The following is a 19,471-nucleotide window of genomic DNA, read 5'->3' as shown; positions in this document are numbered from 1 at the left end:
GGTTAATCTGATAACAGAAGTCTTTCTGACTGCTGGGTGAAAACCCAAGAGCTCCTCACATCGTTGTTCCCTCTAGGCCACCCAAGCGCTGCAATTATTTGCTACCAAGACTGCTACATCCCGTTACTATCCACTCATGAGACTGAAATGCAAACTTAGCTATAATGTAAAGGTGTGACATTTGGTAATTTAGGGCTAGGCTGACTCTTGCAGCTAGTTGGAAGTATTAAGAAAAACTCAGCGCTGGAACACTGACATCGGCAGTTTCATGGCATGCCTAGTTTGCCTTTTGAGAATGTATTATTTCATTTATTTATTTTAATTATATTTTTAATCTTCTGATAACAGACATTCTCTGAGCGGATTCATGGTTTTTCAATATAAAACCATGAAAGCTACAAGAACAATACGATATCAAACCATAAAAGCTAAAAGAATACAAATAATTTATATCATTTATTGTCTTCCCAGTGAGTGCGGTGTTGGAAAACGAAAGCATCCAGGGCCTGTCAGGCGTGAAGCCGATGGGCTACCGGAAGCGAAGCTCCAGCATGGGCAACAGTGACAATTCCTACAGCTTGGAGGCGCTCATCCGTCAACTGAACACATTTCACAGCGTCATGTACGACCAGGGCCTTGACCCCGAGATCATCCAGCAGGCCATTAAGCAGCTCTTCTACATGATGAATGCGGTGGCCCTGAACAACCTACTGCTGAGGAAGGACATGTGTTCTTGGAGCACGGGCATGCAGCTCAGGTAGGCTTCAAGCCAAAGCTCTTGCTTATGCCTAGCCACCCCAGGCCACGTGTACATCTCCCAAACCACAGCTTTGCAGGAGGAGGGGAAGCAGTGCTTACTGCATACCATTAAAAAGGAGGGCCAGTGCAATGCAGGAGGAGCACAGCAGCGACACGGTCACACCAGTTGACTTCTCTCGGCTTCAGCCCGAGTCTCTAATGTTCAAGAGTCACATGTTATAGAGGAACATACAGGAACGAGAGAGAAAATGCCCACTAGCCAAATCTAATGGGATGGAAACGGGCTTAAATATGGTGCTCATCCACTGGAATGCTTCACACATGCACATATGTCACTTAGTTTTTCATCACTCAAGTGATTCAACACTTAAAGAGTTGAATGTGTGAACCGACTACATTGTGTTTGAGGTAACGTGAGGTAATATTAAAACAATTCAGTCTGTGGGGTTTGATCCATGATGGCTCATTCACGTGTGCAAGCCCTCACTTGCAGCTGCAGGCATCAGATGATAGGAAGAGGGGAAGCTGCTTTATGCCAGAGTACTTGTCCATCTAGCCTAGTATTGTTTACTCTGACTGGCAGTAGTTCTCCTGGGTCTCAGGCAGAGACCCTTCCCCATCACCTGATACTTTTGGCTGGATCAGAACTGGGACTTTTGCATGCAAAGCCTGTGCTCTACACCTAGTAACACAGGAAGCTGCCTTATACTGAGTCACGACCATTGCTCCATCTAGCCCAATATTGTTAACACTGACTGGCAGCAGCTCTCCAGTGTTCCAGGCAAGAGTCTCTCCTAGCCCTACCTGAAGAAGCCAGGGATCAAATCTGGAACGTTCTGCATACAAACCATGTGCTCTACCACTGAGCTATGGCCCTTCTCATGACCCCTGAGCTCTCCCCAGTGAACATGCAGTTATGAATCAGCCTGGGGTGTTTTGCCCAAGACACATCTTATGGATTCATGGCTGAACTAGGATTTTAACACAACCTAGTCTAATTCTTGGACCATTGGACCACACTGGCTCTCTAAATTCTATATATCTTTTCTAAGGATCCTCTTGGAGAAGAAATCACTGTTGAGTTTTCTAAACTCAAATCCCTCCCAGCAGCTTTCAGAGCCAAACTGCCATGTCTGAAATACTGGGCTTCTTGTAATTCATGGCTTTCTTGTGTGGGTCCAGGTTTAACATCAGCCAGCTGGAGGAATGGTTGCGAGGAAAGAACCTGCACCAGAGTGGGGCTGCCACAACCATGGAGCCTCTCATTCAGGCTGCACAACTCCTGCAGCTGAAAAAGAAAACCTCTGAAGACGCCGAGGCCATATGTTCCTTGTGCACATCCCTCACCACGCAGCAGGTAAGGCGCTGAAAGGGCGCATTTATTCGTGAGTTCAAAGGGGCTAACAAAAGTTCAAACACAAGGACAAGCCCTCACCCCCTGCCCGTTTTATCCTCGCAACAACCCAGTGAGAAAAGTCGGGCTGAGAGAGAGTGAGTGGCTCAAGGTCACCAGTGAGCTGCCAGGTAGAGCAGGGATTTGAACCTGGATTTCTTTGCTCTTGATCAGACACTTGAACCGCTGCAGCACACACTAGCTGACTACTTAGAAAATCCATTTTCAGCCAGGCATCTAACATATATAAAATGGCCAAGCATTTGCAATGAATTGCTGAGCAGCTACGGCAGGGGTTAAGCACCCGTCCCAGCTCTTTCCTACCAGTGCCTATCCCCTGCCCCCCCCCACCCCCAAGTTGGTAGTTCCACTCTTAGTTCTTAAGCTTGTGCCCTCCCTCCTAGAGAGAGAAACATGGCTTTGCAGAAGTGGTGTCTTTTTCTAGAGATAATAGTGGTGGCACAAGGTAGGTTGCATCCGTTCAGCTACTGTGTCCCCTCTGTACACCCCCATCTTGTTTTCTTCCTCCACAGATTGTAAAAATACTCAATCTCTACACTCCTGTGAACGAATTTGAAGAGCGAGTGACAGTAGCCTTCATAAGGAACATTCAGGTGAGTTCTGCAACAAAGGTGGGAGTTTTTACATCTACCACACAGGGGAAAAACAGCCATGTATCTGGTGTCTAAAAGGCAGAGCTTTTGTTTCAAAGCTTAGTCTCAACCCTGGAATGTATCAAGTGGATACAAAAGCATTAAGTATCTTGGGCTGAAAGAAGGCAATTGCCCTTCTCTTGGTAGGGCCTTTTCTGTGCAATGCCTACCTGACACCAAGATTGGTCCATCTAGCCCAGTGCTAACAGCTCTCCAGATCTTGGGCCAAGATCTTTCCCAGCTTTGCTCCCTGAAACCCTTTTAACTGGAGTTGTCAAGAAATGAACTGGCTATTTTATGCATGCAGAGCATGTGTTCTGCCCCTGAGCTATGGCTCCTCTCTGCTCCTGTTCTACAAGGTAACATTGATACTAGCAAAATGCTGTATCAGAGGCTGGGTTAGTAGTGAGAGGGGACTGTGTACTGCAAGGAATGCAGCAGGTAGGACACCATGTAGCCCTGTGGTCTGTAGAAGCAGAATAAATCCACGGAGAGCAAGCAAACATTCCCAAATTTGCCTGATTTATACAGCTTGCAGAATTAAGCTTTCCTTAGCACAAAGGTTTTCATTCTCTTGGCCCACAATTGCGCACCCAGAGCCCTGCTGATAGGTCAGGAGGTGGATACGAATGGCTTAAATATAAAAGAATCGATCAGATTTACCTTGGTGTGGGCTTTTGTCAGAGCCAGATTTAACCACTTGATCAGTCAATTAATGGTATAACAGACCAATCTTACTGTTTGTGGTGGGAAGCTCCAATGTCAGAGCCTCCAAAGAACTCAAAGCCTTGCTTGGCGGAAGACAGGAAGCTTTTTCTTTCCATTTGTTTTTTTTCTTCTTCCTTAAACTGTTTCCCTCCCGTTGATGCCAATGAGGGAAATGAACTATGCCAGCTCCAGGGCTGGTGTAGTTCTCCCCTCATTTTTGGCTCATCTCAGGGGCATGGGAAGATTCAAGAGGCTTTGCTTGCAGGAACCTAGTGGACAGCCTAAAGGTTCCTGCAAGGGAAGCCTCTTGAGTCATTCCTTTAGCTTTCAGGTTAACCTTTTGATATATATGGAGACACTACAGTATCCTATATTGTTTATAGTTGTGAGAAATTTGTATTGTAAAATGGGTGTATATATGTAACCCTTTTTATCTTTTCATATACTAGACCACTTTTATGTACTAGACCACCTTGAGGTCGAAACACGTTTCATTATATTTCAGTACTCCTGGTATTGAAGGATATTATTGCACAACAGTACTACATTTTCCTCTGTTGTCATTTAATGTATGTTTTTAGTCTACAGAGACAAAATAATTCTATCAGATATTTTTGAATATTTTCCATCTTCATCTATCCCAATTGGTTTATAACCCCTGGCCCAATGCCAATAGTGTTAGCTTGCACAAAGCGTTTTCCAGGGAATCTTGTTGCGCAAGCTATTTGCGTTGTGCTAGAGGTCCTTTATACTAGTATAACATAATGTGCACTGGCGGAATGACATTGTTGGATACTGCCCATTAATTTATTTTAATTAATTTGAATGTGGCCTGTGTGTTTTGAAGTCTGCAGTATCATCTGCCGTCACTAAGTGGCAGACTTAACCAGCACATAGCTTTGCAGTCAAACAAGTTTGAAGCCAGGGGAGATTAGTAGGCTAAGGGATAAAGTTGTACTGCTGCCCTCTTCATCCTGCTGTGGGGCGGCACCCCTCAAGGGAAAGGAGGGCACAGACCCCTCCCTATAAGGTACACTATGGCAGGGGCCATGCCTAGGAATGCCAGGAGGCTTGGCTTCACTCAGATGGGACAGGCACAACGTGTGCAGCTTGCTAGTAATGAAATAAATAAGGTAAGTTGCCACCTACCGAGTGGCATTCTTAGCTTCACGAAATATTTGGGAACAAACAAGAGGCATGTGATCAAATAATAGTCAATCAATAATATCTGACTGGTGAATTGACTGGCATGCCCACCCTAAGAGCCAAACAGACCTAGCTACAGAACGCCAGTCCCAAGGTGAGGGCAAGGCTAGGCTCAGAGACAAGTAAGAGTTCCAAATTGTGTTGCCACATGTTTTGTCCCTCTACTGATGTGTTTATTCCCACCCTCTTCCTGCTTCTTTTAGGCACATTTGCAAGAGCGGAATGAACCTCCACAACTGCTGTTAGACTTCAAGTTCATGTTTCCCGTTTTGTTTCCATTCAACCCTTCTTCTCTAACCATGGACTCTATTCACATCCCTGCTTCTCTTGGCCTGGAATTCCTTAACAAAGTTTGAAGATACTATATTGACTCCCAGCCTAATTTCCCAGGAGTTCAAGCAAAAAACAAAAAGTGGAATCAAGGGATCTCTTCAAATGTGGACCAAACGAACGTTAAAGAACCAATACATTTTAGTCAGTCAGTGCTAAATTGTACAGCATAAGAAACTAATCTTATATTTTGGTTGGATGCTTTTTGGTTTGTATGGTGTGTGTTTGGTTTTTTGGTTTTTGAGGGGGTGGTAGATCTTGCAGCCAATACTTGAAACGGGGGGGGGGGGTTCTCCTACTTGATATCAGGTTAAATATTGTCTCCCAGCTAGCTGCCACTGGGCACCAGTATAGGTAAGTGGGACATCTCTTTTGATTTTCATAAATTATGGCTATCAAGAATTCTGTGCTGAAATAACAAAAAGACTAGATGGCCACACATCTTCAAAATGTTCATGGTTTACTAGCACAAATTGGAACTAGGCTTCCATTTCTCAGTTGCTGCTGCTATCCACCATTTTTAAAATAATCATTTCAGAAAATAAAGTTGCTCTAGGCCAAACTAATAATCTGTGATGTAGTTTCAGAGGAAGTAGTGGGAGGAGAACAGTACTTGCGCCTGGAGCTTGAGAAGGTGGTTGCAGTTGTTCAGATACCAGTTGGCACGCACCATAAAGCAGACTGGTCACTGGGACAGTCCCAGTCTACCTTTAGCATATCAAGCAGCTGTAACCATTTCTTCCAAATGCAGCATGGCGAATGAGGGAAGTTGTGGACCCACAAACCTCTGTACTAGCTTAATCCCATAAGTACAATTCCACGGCTGGCTACTGCAAGTTATTCAGATGAATCTGGAAACTAGTTTAGCGGCACTTGATGACTTTACGCCTCTTTAATCCCAGTTACAGTTACGAAGCTACGTTGGTTTACTGTGTGAGAAAAAGCAGTACTGTGTGCAAGGTACATCTTACCTCAAAAAAGAGGACAACTCCTTGCCAACACAGTTGAAGAACGCTTACAGCCCACTAGTAGTGTGACCACACTAGTGACTGTACCAATCTGTGGTATAGATGCCCTGGCTCAGCGGTGTATCATTGTGGAGTCAACATTTCTCTAACCTGCAGTCTGGTGCAGTTTATGGGATTAGCTGAGCCATGTGCACAGACCACTTCTTTGATCAATTTGGTGATTTACCAAGCCAGTAATGGCCACTATTTCATACCACAGAAACTGTCATGTGATAGATACATACTGAGTTTGGTAGCAAAATATTGGTTGAAAGTGAAGCCTTTTGAGAGAATTACAGAGGAATACTAGTTGACCTCATATCTTTATCAGCATTAAACAAGAATGGGTAAGAAAACTAATCTCCTATAGATCTGATGGTACTGGTATTTGAGTAATTGACAGGACTTATTAAACGCTACAAAGTAACAGCCCTACATTCCCATTGGTGGAAGGAATAGAAACGGCTTCACCGATATGAATTTGATGGCTCTTTGAATATTTCTAGGCCAAAGGGGATTTTCAATTCCTATTAAAGTAAATAGTTTTCCCAGCGTCCTACTACTTGGGCATTAAAATACATCTGCTGCTCCCAACTATTCTTTACTTTCTGTCAAAACTATTAAAGTTTGCAAAGGCCAGATGGGGCCAAATAGTGGCAACACTTGCATGAATCCAAAAGGAGACAAATACAGAATTCATTATTTTGCAGCTTCCTATAACTTGCACTTATACAGCTAGCCAGTTCCAACAGAGAGCTCTGCTACTAGGGCTGGGTCCAAACTAAAAAATGTGATAGACTGGCCTTTTCAGACTGTATAATAGCTGTGCCTAAATTATTCTTACATTCTTCACACTTGCATCTCTGGAAATAGATCTTTGACAAGAGTGCTTTTAACAAGGCTAACACCACCGTTTTCAGACTAATTTTACTTGCTACAAATCAAGTACCCAACTTGCAAAATAGCTTCCTTACAATGGAATGCAGTTGCACTAACAGATCGATCCTAAAGCATTCTGATCTGGTTCAGGGAAGAACTGGAGCACTTTCCCATTTTTAGCAGATAGCTAGTCCCAGGGACCCCTGCTCTGTCTAAAAGTTGAACAGTCTGCATATTTAGGTATTGCTGATTCAGGCTATGTTGCTCAGCACTGTGCAGTATTGAGTCCTTGGATGCACATACACAAATTCCCAAGGTCACCTTGTAACTCAAAAAAGTCTCATTCAGTAAATCTAATATATGCTTATACAATTTCTGCTCCAACACTTCAGTACATGAATACTTCTGTCAAGCCGCGACTGTAATCCAAAAATTAATTCTAGGAACTATCACTCTTCATGTTCCTTAATTAATTCATAGTAAGACATTTGGTTCAGGCCTTATACAGGCTTTTTCTCCCACAAAGGATAAGCCAGTAACTGCAGCAAAATGGTGGTCGCACCAGCAGTTCCTCCAAGTCTCCTTCCTTCAGCTGAATGTGCTTCAATTCTACAGTGACTTCAGCTTCCCTGGTGTAGGTTTTTGCCCGTAACTAAGGTGCCCAGTTAGGCTTCAGCCAGTCTCATGGCATCTGCTGAGGTGGCCTTAACCAATAGTGCTTTGGTCAAGACAGCTTCCCCCGATGTCATTCTTTCATGTCCCTACTTGGAGGTGGAAAGTAGCAAGTTCTCATAACGAGCTTCTTTCCACCCGTTAAACTAAATAGGGTGGAAGATCCTTTGTGCTTCGGCATGCCGCTTCTCAGCCCCAAGACTGATAGCATAAGGAAGCCCAACTAGCTTGTTGCCTCTAGCTGAACAAATCCATTGCTCTCTCTCTTCTTGCCAAACATCTTCATTTTTTTTACTACAGTTATTTATTTCCAACATGCTATAAAAGTTCCCACTGAATTAGCATGTTTTTTTTTAGTGAATACTGCAACTCTTTTTCTTCAGCAAATGTATGTTCATGGTCAGTAAAATAATATAAAAGCAAGACTCAGTCTTGGTTAACAGCATCCAACCCACATCCACAACTGCAGCAGCCAAGTAATGTTTTCTCCGCATTATGACAGCTTTATCCTTACGATCAAATTTCTCTCAAAATCAGCCTGATCTTGGGGCACTCTGCCAACTGTGATGGACTAAAGCATCTGCCACCTTAAAGTAAGTGTGTGTGTGTGTGTGTGTGTGTGAGAGAGAGAGAGAGAGAGAGAGAGAGAGAGACAACAAGAACGAACTGGGTGACCACTCCTGATTTCTCCAGTGTAATGTAGAATTGAATGTAGTCTTGCACTCTAGACAAAGAAAAAATGATGTGTTCACACAATTGCCCCACGTTAAGTGAAGAGCACCAGTTTGTGTATCCAATTATGCAGTGTGAGAAAATGTCCGCCCACTACAACTTAAATCACAACAGTTTTCAAATGAGTTGCTGAACATTAATCAGGCAGGTTAAATGAAAGGAATCTGAGGAAGCCATATTTCCAGGGATCTTAGAAAACATTTTATGAAGTGTGGCTGATGCTCTTCCAGAGGATAATAGTATTTCACTACAGGACTGCAAGGAAAATAATTTATATTATGTATTATATCTGTGTATATTTTAAAAATCTGTTAGTATAGAAAGGGATAGAAATGGAATAAATATATGTAATATTTAATTTATCTGCAAACTTGGATTTTCAGAAGGATCTCATGTTAAGTAACTTCAATGTATGTAATTTTTATGTTATCTGTTTTTAAGATATTCTAGAACTTGCTTTTTTTTAAAGCCAATTCACTGATATTGCCATGCACAAACATGCCTTCTCGCCAATCAGCCGTATCAGTTTGATTTAAAACACTTTAACACAGTTCAAAGAGGTGGAAGGTGTCGTTTTATTTCATCTTTTTAAAGAAAACTATTTCTGACTAAGTACTTTCCCACTATGTGCCTTTTCATCATTGCTCTCAATCACTATTTTTCAGAACTGAGTGTTATAATTGTAGGGGAAAGTTTTAAATGTCACAAAAATACCTTTGGATTTGTATGCAGACAGTTGAAGCTGGAAATGGAGGCAGACATGTTTAAAAGTCCATAAAAGAACCTCAGTATTCAGTGTAAAGGACAGCTGCAATCTAACAATGCACCAAAGCCAGAGCCACAAATGGATCAGAGTTTAATTGAATTTTCCCCAAGCAGCTTATATTCCCCCAAGTGTAAACACAGCATTTGAAGGTTCAGTGTAGGAAATACCAGAGAAAAAACTACCCAACATCCCTGATGTGCACACACAATTGCTCGCTCACATACACTGTACTTTGCTAAACTGGAAACATTGTTTGCCCGGAATATGCATCCATTATTAATAAGTGTACACTCGTTATCAGCAAAATTCTGCATTCAGAGCCACACTTGTTGAGCAGTGAGATCTGCAAAAGAAAGAAAGAAGTCTATATTATGTTCCTCATAAGAGACCATTGAGTGCTTCTGGCAACCAAATTAATAACATTTAAAATCCCCACGCTTATGACCATGCATATAACTTCTACATGGTTACTGCAGTTAGTATGGGAAGAAGATATCATCATTGAGTAACATAAGATTTGAGTAATTCATATGTCTTAAACAAATTCAGGGGATTATATTTTTAGAATTGATGAAACTGCTCACATGTGCACAATTGTTGCTTGATTAACAAGCCCAAACAAGAAAAGAAAATGGTCAGATAGTCACATTCCAGTGAAGCTGCCTTCAATCACTTCTCCAATGGTGCCATAGGTAGCCAAGGAACTTTTGTAGCTCCCTTTCTTCCAGGTGTGAGGTTTGGGGTTTCCAGTCACTGCTGAAGAAAAGGAAGTCACAAATAATTTCCTGTCCAGCAGCAGGAGACTACTGTGTCTGATGGCCTCCACTGAAGCTGGAGAAAGTCTGTTACTACCACCAAATAGGCTGACATCTCTCCTCCAAAGCTGCCCTCTCCCCCCTTCCTACAACAGCAATATGTTTCCAACAGAGGAAAGAACATTCCAGTTTCCTAGACTTGGCAGAAATTTGGTAATTTCCTAGGGTCACTGAAACGCTGAACTTCTTCAGGCTGATTCCCCATCACTTCTGAGGGACAACTTTTTTTATTTGTGCTGACTTTATTTTTGTCTGACAAAGAATTCATTTACTAGAATATGGGCTTGCAGCAGAATGCTCACACCATTTCATCATATCCATATTCAGTAGAGCTGACAGAAATGATCAGCACATACTAAATATAAACTCCTCACAATGAACTGGACAGCAACCAGGGCTGTCCTCTTGTAAGTCACTGTCATAGCATTGTAGCTGGATGTTACTGTGGCTAATCCATAGCTATATTTCTTGAGGAGGGGGTGATCAAATCCTGATCAAATCCAAGCCCTGCTAAGATCAGTGACTGTCAGCGAGATCAGATATTTGATCAATGCACTTGATGAAGTGCCAATAAGTGTTAATCTTTGGGTGGTGTAGATATAATGTTCCCGATCTCCTTACCAAGTTTAAGAGGTTGGGAGCAGGCCATGGGACTGTGTACTTCCTTTCCCCACTCTTCTCCCACCACCCTTTAACCACATTTAATTATTAAGTTGGCACCAATTATTCGCATTTAATGCTAATCAGGTTCCCTCTCAACCAGGTATTGCTAACCATCTTCAAAACCCGATTAAGGAGGAGCTACAGCATTAACTATGATTAAGCATCGTGCTGATATTTAACCATGGTTAAGTCTAGTAGAAATTCACACCTGACTACAACAGAAGGGGCTGAGGGGAAGGGAGGACACCATCTCATAGTTTGCTCCTGATCCAACCGCGATTAAGGGATTGGGAGCATTATGTCTCTGTCAGCCCTTTAATATGCTATAAAAAGGTAAAGGTAAAGGTGTCCCCAACCAGTCGTGTCCGACTCTAGGGTGCGGTGCTCATCCCCGTTTCTAAGCCGAAGAGCCAGCGCTGTCCGAAGACACTTCCGTGGTCATGTGGCCGGCGTGACTGAACACCGAGGTGCACAGAACGCTGTTACCTTTCCCGCCGAGGCGGTACCTATTTATCTACTTGCAATTTCTTGCTTTAGAACTGCTAGGTTGGCAGAAGCTGGGACTGAAGACGGGAGCTCACTCCGTCAGGCAGCACTTGGGTCTCGAACTGCTGACCTGCCGACCTTCCAGTCTGCAGTTCAGCGTCTTAACCACTAAGCCACCACGGCCCCATCTTAATATGCTATAGGACTCAAGAATTTGCAATGATTGGCTGTATGCTGATGCAAACTGTGTGAGATTGCAAAATGTCAACAAGCTGCTGTGCATTTATTAACACTAAATCACATTTTCTCCTCATTCCAGCGCTACATTAACTATATAGACTTATTTCTTATTGTCAGACTGGTAAACTGAAATAGAGTGTAATTTTAGGGTCAGAACAACCTGGGATTATAGGATTATTATAGCTGGTTGTCCATAACTTGTGCCAATCAAAATATATTGTACGAGCCAGCTTAGGCCTCTGTTTCTTCAAGCAATTGGATTTTTATATATTTGAAAACCAATTGTCTTTGTTTTCTGAGACTGAATTAACCATAAAAAGCTAACTGAATCCCTAATATAAAGGCTACAGAATTGGTCAACAAATGCAAATGCCAGTCAGTAAAGGTTATTGTGCTAAAGGGAAAAAAACAGCATATGCCCAGCTGTGTGCATGCTAAGTCTTCAATCACCCCAGGTTGATTAAGGCTGCTCTGAAGGCACTTGAATTACAGTTGAGCGTGAGTCCCAAAAGTGTACATGAAATGCTACTGCTGATAAAGATTTTTCCCCCCCATTTTGAACAAATCTGTAAACAACACACCTTCTATTCATAAGAAAATGACTGTAATAGTCACTGTCATTCAGCTGTGCATAAAATATTGTGAAATAAATACTTTGGAATAACTGGGAGCTTGCTGGACTGCACTGCTGCACTGCATTGGAAATACCGTTTTTTCACATCATTGGCCGCTCCCATCCTAAAAACATTAAGGATGAAGTTTTATGTTTTTAGAAAGCTCCTTTTAACCATAGAGCCTGGCTCCCTGACCCTAAACACGTGCACCTGTATACTTCCTGGTGATGCTCAGTATGTCATCTGTCTCCCAAAGTTGCAGTGGTGCAGCTGTACGTATGCCATACATATGTATGTATCATACACGCATGCACACACACTCGTGGCCCTCCAGATATTGTTGAGCTGGAACTCCCATCAGCCCTGGGCAGCATAGCCAAAGGTGAGAGATGATGGGAATTGTGTCCAACAACATCTGGGGGGGCCACATGTTCCCCACCCCTGATATTTTATACATCTGGTTATTTTATTTATTTAAACTACTTCTATACTGTGCTTGATATCTTAAGATCTCTAAGCAGTTTACATCAAAATTATATATAATACAATATAAAACCAATGTAATAAAACATTACAATAAGAACAGTAGAACAGAGCAGTGTCGTTGTTTACAAGTCAGAGAAAATTTAAGTAAACAGGTATGTCTTCAAGGAGCAGTTCAAACTCACCACAATTTCCGCCTCTCAAACCACATGTGGGAGAACATTCCAGATACTACACTACTGCGAAGTGTCTCTTATGTGCCATTACTTAGAAGCACCCTGTTGATTCATGGTACCGATCAATAAGGCCTCCTCAATCTCACGGATCAACTTGATGTATAACTATATATTTAAACATTTGAATAAACTATTACTGGTTGGTTGATGGGTCCATCTGGATCTGATTGGCTCCAAGGCCACACTCCCCCAATTTTGAAAAAAAGGTGAATGAGAAAAACTACTGCAATACCTAGAATCACAGAATAGTAGGGTTGGAAGGGGCCTACAAGGCCATCGAGTCCAACCCCCTGCTCAATGCAGGAATCCAAGTCAGAGCATCCCTGACAGATGGCTGTCCGGCCTCGTCTTGAATGCCTCCAGTGTGGGAGAGCCCACCACCTCCCTAGGTCACTGGTTCCATTGTCATATTGCTCTAACAGTCAGGAAATTTTTCCTGATGTTCAGCTGGAATCTGGCTTCCAGTAACTTGAGCCCATTATTCCGTGTCCTGCACTCTGGGATGATCAAGAAGAGATCCTGGCCTTCTTCTCTGTGACAACCTTTCAAGTACTTGAAGAGTGCTATCATATCTCCCCTCAGTCTTCTCTTCTCAAGGCTAAACATGCCCAGTTCTTTCAGTCTCTCTTCATAGGGCTTTGTTTCCAGTCCTCTGATCATCTTTGTTGCCCTCCTCTGAACCCTCTCCAGTTTGTCTGCATCCTTCTTGAAGTGTGGTGCCCAGAAATGGACACAGTACTCCAGATGAGGCCTAACCAGTGCTGAGTAGAGGGGAACTAGGACTTCCGGAGATTTGGAAGCTATGCTTCTATTAATGCAGCCCAAAAGAGCGTTGGCCTTTTTTGCAGCCACATATCACATTGTTGGCTCATATTCAGCTTGTGATCGACAATTCCAAGATCTTTCTCGCTTGTAGTGAGCCACGTATCCCCCATCTTGTAACTGTGCATTTGGTTTCTTTTTCCTAGGTGCAGAGCTTGGCATTTATCCCTATTAAATGTCATTCTGTTGTTTTCTGCCCAGCGCTCCAGTCTATCCAGATCACTTTGAATTTTGTTTCTGTCTTCCAAAGTATTAGCTATCCCGCCCAATTTTGTGTAAAAACCTCTCTGCTTTTGTCCACATGCCTACAATATGTCTGCTCTATGCAAATAACAAGCTGCCCAAAAGCAAGTGTTTTTACTAAAGGCTCTCATCTGTGTGCTGTTGCAAACAACAAATAACTGCATCTTTAGCCTTACATGCACATCTAATTTATTTATTTCATTTTCATAGCACCCAATAGCTGAAGCTCTCTGGGTGGTTCAGAAAATTAAAACCACAAAAATACAACAGAAAATACAATATAAAATATAATAGATTAAAACTACAGAATAAAAATAAAACCAGAGTAAAACCTAGCAGCAGTGCAGATATTTAAAAGACAATCGCAGATTTAAGACAGCAGAACTAAAAAACTGGAATGCTAAAAATGCCTGGGAAAATAAAAAGATGCCAGAAACATAGGCTCCAGGCGAACCTCTCTAGGGAGTTAGTTGTACAACTGGGGTGCCACAGCAGAAAATGCCTTTTTCCTGGTAGCCATCTGCCTTAACTCTTTTGGCAGGGGCTCCTGGAGAAGGACCTGGGAGGAGGTGATCCTTCAAGATAACCTGGCCCCAAGCCATTTAGGGATTTTAATGTTAATAACAGCACTTTGAATAGGTGCTAACTTTTATATTGGCCTCCCAGGTTGCATTTGGCAGGATTTAATGGGGAAAAGTGTGAGTTGGGAGGAAAATACATTATTTTTCATGTATAATCTGCCCCAATGGCTCACAATGAATTGCATATTACTTTTAACAATTTCACATTAGAAAGAAAATATACTGGCCCTTTGAGAAATAAGGCAATACAATTTAGGGCGCAATCCTCTGCATGTTTAGATGTAGCACTTTGTTCTGTCTAAACATGCAGAAGATTGCACCCTTACAGTGTGAAAACAGAGCGGCAATCCTCAGCATACTTGGGAGTAAGCCTCATTGACCTCAGTGGGGCTTACTTCTACATATAAAGGCATAGGACTGTACTGCACAAAGCTTCAAGACTGAACCTTTGGCTAGGCGTGCGTGTTTTAAATTAAGGACTTTTGGGGTTTCTGAATCAACACCTCTGTACAGCAAACATAATTATAGCAAATATGCACTAGTAAAATAATTCACACTCTTATTTGGTGTATAACTGGTGTATGACTGAATATGACAACAGGCCAAATATAATACGGCCAGCGTATCATTTTGGAAGCTGATAACATTTTTATAGAAATCAGAAACTATAATTTTATTCAAGTTAAATAGCTCATGCTATTAACCACAAATTCTGCTAAGAGAAAACCTTTCATGAATGATGTAAGATTTATAAGGCTCCTTCCCATCGCTATGAGGAACTAGAAGAGTGGGGTTACAGGACTGCAGCACCTTCTTTGTCCATGAGATTAACACTTAAACATTTGTCACCATGAAGACTAGAAGCAGTGGTGGCTCCAGATTTTTGAGGGCCGTTAGGCAAGAAATCCTCAATGCCCCCCCCCCCGCACTCCCCATGAGTCTACCTTCTCACCGCCACTGTCACCAGCTGCTGTTGCTTCTCTTCCTCTTTCTCATCATGGCTACTGCTTGCCAGCTTGACAGGAAAGACAGCCAGTGGCCAAGTAGGCAATGGCATCTACTGCTCCTTTGCCACCACCGTGGTCTGGGTCAGAGTGAGAGGCAGGTGAGTAAGCAGACTGCAGTGGTGAAGAGGAGGAGCAACTCTACAGTGCTTGTCAGTGGCCCCTGCTGGGCTATCTGCCCTTGGCAGGTGCCCAACCATGCCTACCCTTAACGCTGGCTCTGACTAGAAGCTTAATCTTCTTTAGGGGAATAAAGGCAGCATTCTCACAAAAGTATGAAGAGGTGACTGATGTATTGGGTGGGAGTTAATTTGTGGAACACTTCCACACAAAGGTGTCTTGCTAAGATAGTCCTATTCCAGGATGAAGGTCAAAAGGTTCAGTGTCCTAAATATTTATGGCAGCTAAGATCCTAACATTCTAGAACCATAAAAGGAATACATTTTTGTCCAGTGGGATTAAAAAATGAAGCTAAACAATGATTTGTAATGGGAGGTGAGGAACAGGATAAAGATTTCTTCCATTTTTACTCCATCCTCTAAGGAGTTCATGATTCTTCCTGCAACAATCTTATGAAGTAAAATAGCCTGAAAGAGATTGAGTGGCTCAGAATCACCCAGCAGGTTTATGGCTAAGTGAGGATGTTTACCCCCAGCCCTAATCTAACACTAACCTACTACATGACACAGGTTCACAGCATGGCACAAATGGATTGTTTTCAGATCTACTTAAGGCTGTTCCCAAAACTTGGTCCATTGCTTTGTTTTGTACATCAGCAGCCACTTGTAGCAATGGGGATAGTTATTATTTTGGTCTCAGATGCCTTTGTCAGCACAAATTCCATCATTCGGTTCCACAGAACTCGGATTGCGCAGTGGGCTATTCATCCCAGACCAGTAATTGCAGCAAGGGGGAGTGCTTCCTAAACTGGAACATTTAAACACTCACCAAGCTAGATCAGGAAAATGATTCTCACTCCTGACCTGTCTGTAGTCCCCTCTCCATTGCTGAGTTTCCCTCTGAGATGGAGAACGTTATTGTTGAAACGTTTCATGGAGGTATATGTGCTTCTTCCTCCCACACTGGAACAGAGAGGGGAACAATGAGCTGACAGCAACAGCAGCTATTTTAAAATAAAAGGTAAGACGGGGGATCACAGGGGTGGGGGTCAGGTTGCTGAAGCCTAAGTAACAATTACAGAAGCAGAAGAGGGCTTAAGAACCAACTGGACCTGGGTCATAGAGCAACGAAGCTTGCTTGTGAAGACAGAATGCTGGGAACCAATATGATCCCCAAATTTCTAGGAATGTGGCAACCCTGGTCTGAAAATGCTTAAGTATTTTATGTAAATATGATGTTTTGAGAAAGGTTGCATTCTGAATTGTGACAGCACATCTATTTCTGATACTCATAATAGTCCTAGCAATAATCGGAAAACAAGGCTCATTTCTATTCATGGCAGAAAGAGCTTGAAATTGCCACCATGTTGTATGTGCGTTCTCTGCCAAGCAAAGCCCACAGCTTCTATTTGTGGTATTTGAGCTTGTCACACACAAACACCTCTGACAGCATGATATTTATTTTGATAAAATATAGAACACCTTACAATGCGCTGGATAAGGGCTTGATTCTGCATACAGGGATTCAAGCTGCAGTTTCCCCTCCAAAATAGCTGACTAGCACTAGGTATTGTTAAAGAGACAGATAGCTCAAAAGCACATATTTGGGTTCAAACCATTAGATTTAAAATGTGGGCTCCTTTTCTTTACTGTCAGATGTTTGCCACTTAGCACCTGCCACATTAATTACTGAGAGAAGCTTTTTTTAAAAAAAAAGATCATAACTTCATTAAGATAATTTAAGAATGTATCCATAGGATCATAGACTATCCATCTAGCCCAGTATTGTCTATTCTGACTGGCAGCAGCTCTCCAGGGTCTCCGCCAAGGGTCTTTCTCATCACCTTCTACCTGATCCTTTTAACGTGAAATGTCCGGGACTGAACTTGGGACTTCTGCATGCGAAGCATGTGCTCTCACATTGTCTGTCCATACTTCCTCCACCTCCATTCAGCTGCCCCCAATCTCTGAAAAGCTCCACCCTAAAAATACAGCATAATTTTTTTAAAGTTCATGTTCTCATAGACATTTTTAGTTATTTTAAACTATTTTAGGACATCTTTCAGGGTGGAGCCCTGATAAGTGGAGTCAGGGGTCAGAATCCTACGCTGCCCATCCACTAGTGGAGCTGGCCGCTGATTCTGGACCAGAATTGGCAGGGCTGGCCACACGCGCAAGGGATTCTGTTGGATTCTTACTAGGGATGGGTAATGCAGAATGCCCAGGGTACAGGGGCACCAACAGGATTTTCTGTGCCTGGTATACTGTATGGGGACTGGGACCCTCACTCAGCGTGCAAGCTTTTGGCAAGAACTGCTTTTATGTAGATATATTTATGTAGATATTATGTAGATATATAGAAGGGGACGGCAGAGGATGAGATGGCTAGATAGCATCACTGATGCAATGAATATGGACTTGAGCACGCTCCGGGAGAGAGCGCAGGACAGGAAGGCCTGGCGTGCTTTGGTCCATGGGGTCACGAAGAGTCGGACACGACTTAACGACTGAACAACAACAATTTCATAGGAATACAACTGCAACATACCAATTTGGGCGGCTTCATTTTAATCCCAGTTACTGAATGAAGAATGCCTGCCATGTTAATTTTTCCTCTTCCTTGAGAAGATCATGATGTAGCTGCTGAGGCTATCTCTTGGTGGAAAAGAATGAAAGGCAGACATTTATTACATTGCTCTAACTATTGTGGAACATGATAAAGGAAGGCCAGTGTGGTGTAGTGGCAAGAGTGTTGGACTGGGAGCCGGGAGATCCGGGTTCTAGTCCCCACTCGGCCATGGAAGCTCACTGGGTGACTTTGGGCCAGTCACAGACTCTCAGCCCAACCCACCTCACAGGGTGGTTGTTGTGAGGACAAAATGGAGAGGAGGAGGATAATGTAAGCCGCCTTGGGTTCCTTGCAAGAGGAAAAAAGGTGTGGTATAAATGCAATCAATCAAATCAATCAATGTCTTGCAGCAATTTAAAAACACACACACACACTTCAAACAAGAATCTGCAATATCTTCAGGAAGAACAGTGATATCCAAGCGGCAACAGGAGGTAGACTTGCATCATATAGTGAGTGAATTACTTGGAATCAGCTTGAACATGTCTCACGATCTTGAGTTCCATCTTCTTGTCTCCGGTGTCTCCGGTGGCCTCTGAACAATCAATATGCTAGGCAAGTTCATACTCAATGGATATCAATGTATTTAACTGCTTTTCACTCCTAGCCAGCCACAGGTGATTCTTTATGAGGAACAGCTTCAAGGTGCCACAAGACGCTCAAATTTGCTTTCTTTCTTTCTTTCCCTAAAGTGCGTTTAGAATTGCGGGGGAGGGAGAGGAGAGGAGAGCGTCTAGTCTGAAGTTTAGTCGCCGCGGGGCTGGGGCTGGGGGCGCCCCGCTTGCTCTACCCGCGACCCAGGAAGGCGCTTTAGGGAAAAGAAGGCCGCGTTGCCAGGGAGACGGCCGGCGAGGAATGTGCCGAGTCTAAGCCGCGCCTCGTTTTACTCTCCTTTTCCCACCCAGTCCGGCGTCCGAGGACGCAGATTCCACACCCGGCCTCCGTCTTAACTCAACAACGAAGTGAATAATAAATAGCCAAGCCGGGGAACGAACATTATCACGCCGTCAAGCCACAATGCACGGGCTTCCGCAGAGCCTTCTTTCCCCGTGAAATGGGGGCCGCAAGCCCCGCGTGTCTGCTCAGAGGTAGGCCCCGCCGCGTCCAGTGGGCTTGCTCCCAAGCAAGCGCCTAACAGGATTGCGGCCTTCAGACTCGCGGTCATTCCCTGTTCCCTGCGGCCATTCAAAGGGGGGAGAGTTTGGTTTTGTCCCCAGCAGCGGAAGAAACAAACCAGCCTCCCAAGCCGCGGGGGCGGCGATCCCGCCTACGGCCCTCCCCGCACCCTCTCTCGCGGTTCACGCGCGCCCGGGCGCCTCTCCCTTGCGCGAGCAATCCCAACGCAGCGGCCCGGACCCTGCCGTAGAACAGGGCAGCCGCGGCCGCGCTTGCCCGGCGCCGTCCTTCCTCAGGCCCCTTTTGTGCGGCTCG

At 43.5% G+C, this 19,471-nt stretch overlaps 2 protein-coding genes, 1 long non-coding RNA gene and 1 other non-coding gene across 5 annotated transcripts in view; 2 read left to right on the top strand and 2 right to left on the bottom strand.

The window, feature by feature from the left end:
- MYO5B (myosin VB) overlaps positions 1-8,892 on the top strand; it is a 386,556-nt gene extending 377,664 nt beyond the window's left edge. The window contains exons 36-39 of the mRNA XM_084832892.1: positions 472-757; positions 1,942-2,116; positions 2,686-2,766; positions 4,923-8,892. Of these exons, the coding sequence (XP_084689018.1) occupies positions 472-757; positions 1,942-2,116; positions 2,686-2,766; positions 4,923-5,075 (695 nt within the window). The 3' untranslated portion in view covers positions 5,076-8,892. The remainder of the gene's footprint in view (positions 1-471; positions 758-1,941; positions 2,117-2,685; positions 2,767-4,922) is intronic.
- Positions 8,893-19,471, bottom strand: part of LOC146351950 (uncharacterized) — an 11,230-nt gene continuing 651 nt past the window's right edge. Inside the window, exons 2-5 of the long non-coding RNA XR_014787491.1 lie at positions 17,960-18,066; positions 17,256-17,393; positions 16,241-16,374; positions 8,893-9,448 (exon numbers count right to left, since the gene is read on the bottom strand). This is a non-coding gene — a long non-coding RNA (uncharacterized LOC146351950). The remainder of the gene's footprint in view (positions 9,449-16,240; positions 16,375-17,255; positions 17,394-17,959; positions 18,067-19,471) is intronic.
- LOC146351951 (small Cajal body-specific RNA 18) lies at positions 16,103-16,188 on the bottom strand. The gene has a single exon (XR_014788698.1).
- The window catches only part of ACAA2 (acetyl-CoA acyltransferase 2), a 26,652-nt gene continuing 25,446 nt past the window's right edge, over positions 18,266-19,471 (top strand). The window contains exon 1 of one of the 2 annotated variants that reach the window (XM_084832896.1): positions 18,266-18,595. In XM_084832896.1, coding sequence (XP_084689022.1) covers positions 18,589-18,595 — 7 coding nt within the window. In that variant the 5' untranslated portion in view covers positions 18,266-18,588. Of the gene's footprint in view, positions 18,596-18,948; positions 19,129-19,471 lie in introns of those variants that run through there. The other variant, XM_084832894.1, reaches the window with a different exon arrangement.

Source organism: Heloderma suspectum, chromosome 2 (assembly GCF_057233095.1).
Source record: "Heloderma suspectum isolate Gila_16-S chromosome 2, 16-S_ref, whole genome shotgun sequence".
Classification (NCBI taxonomy): Eukaryota; Metazoa; Chordata; class Lepidosauria; order Squamata; family Helodermatidae; genus Heloderma; species Heloderma suspectum.
Note: the sequence above shows the minus strand (reverse complement) of the source record. Positions and strands in the feature narration are given on the sequence as shown.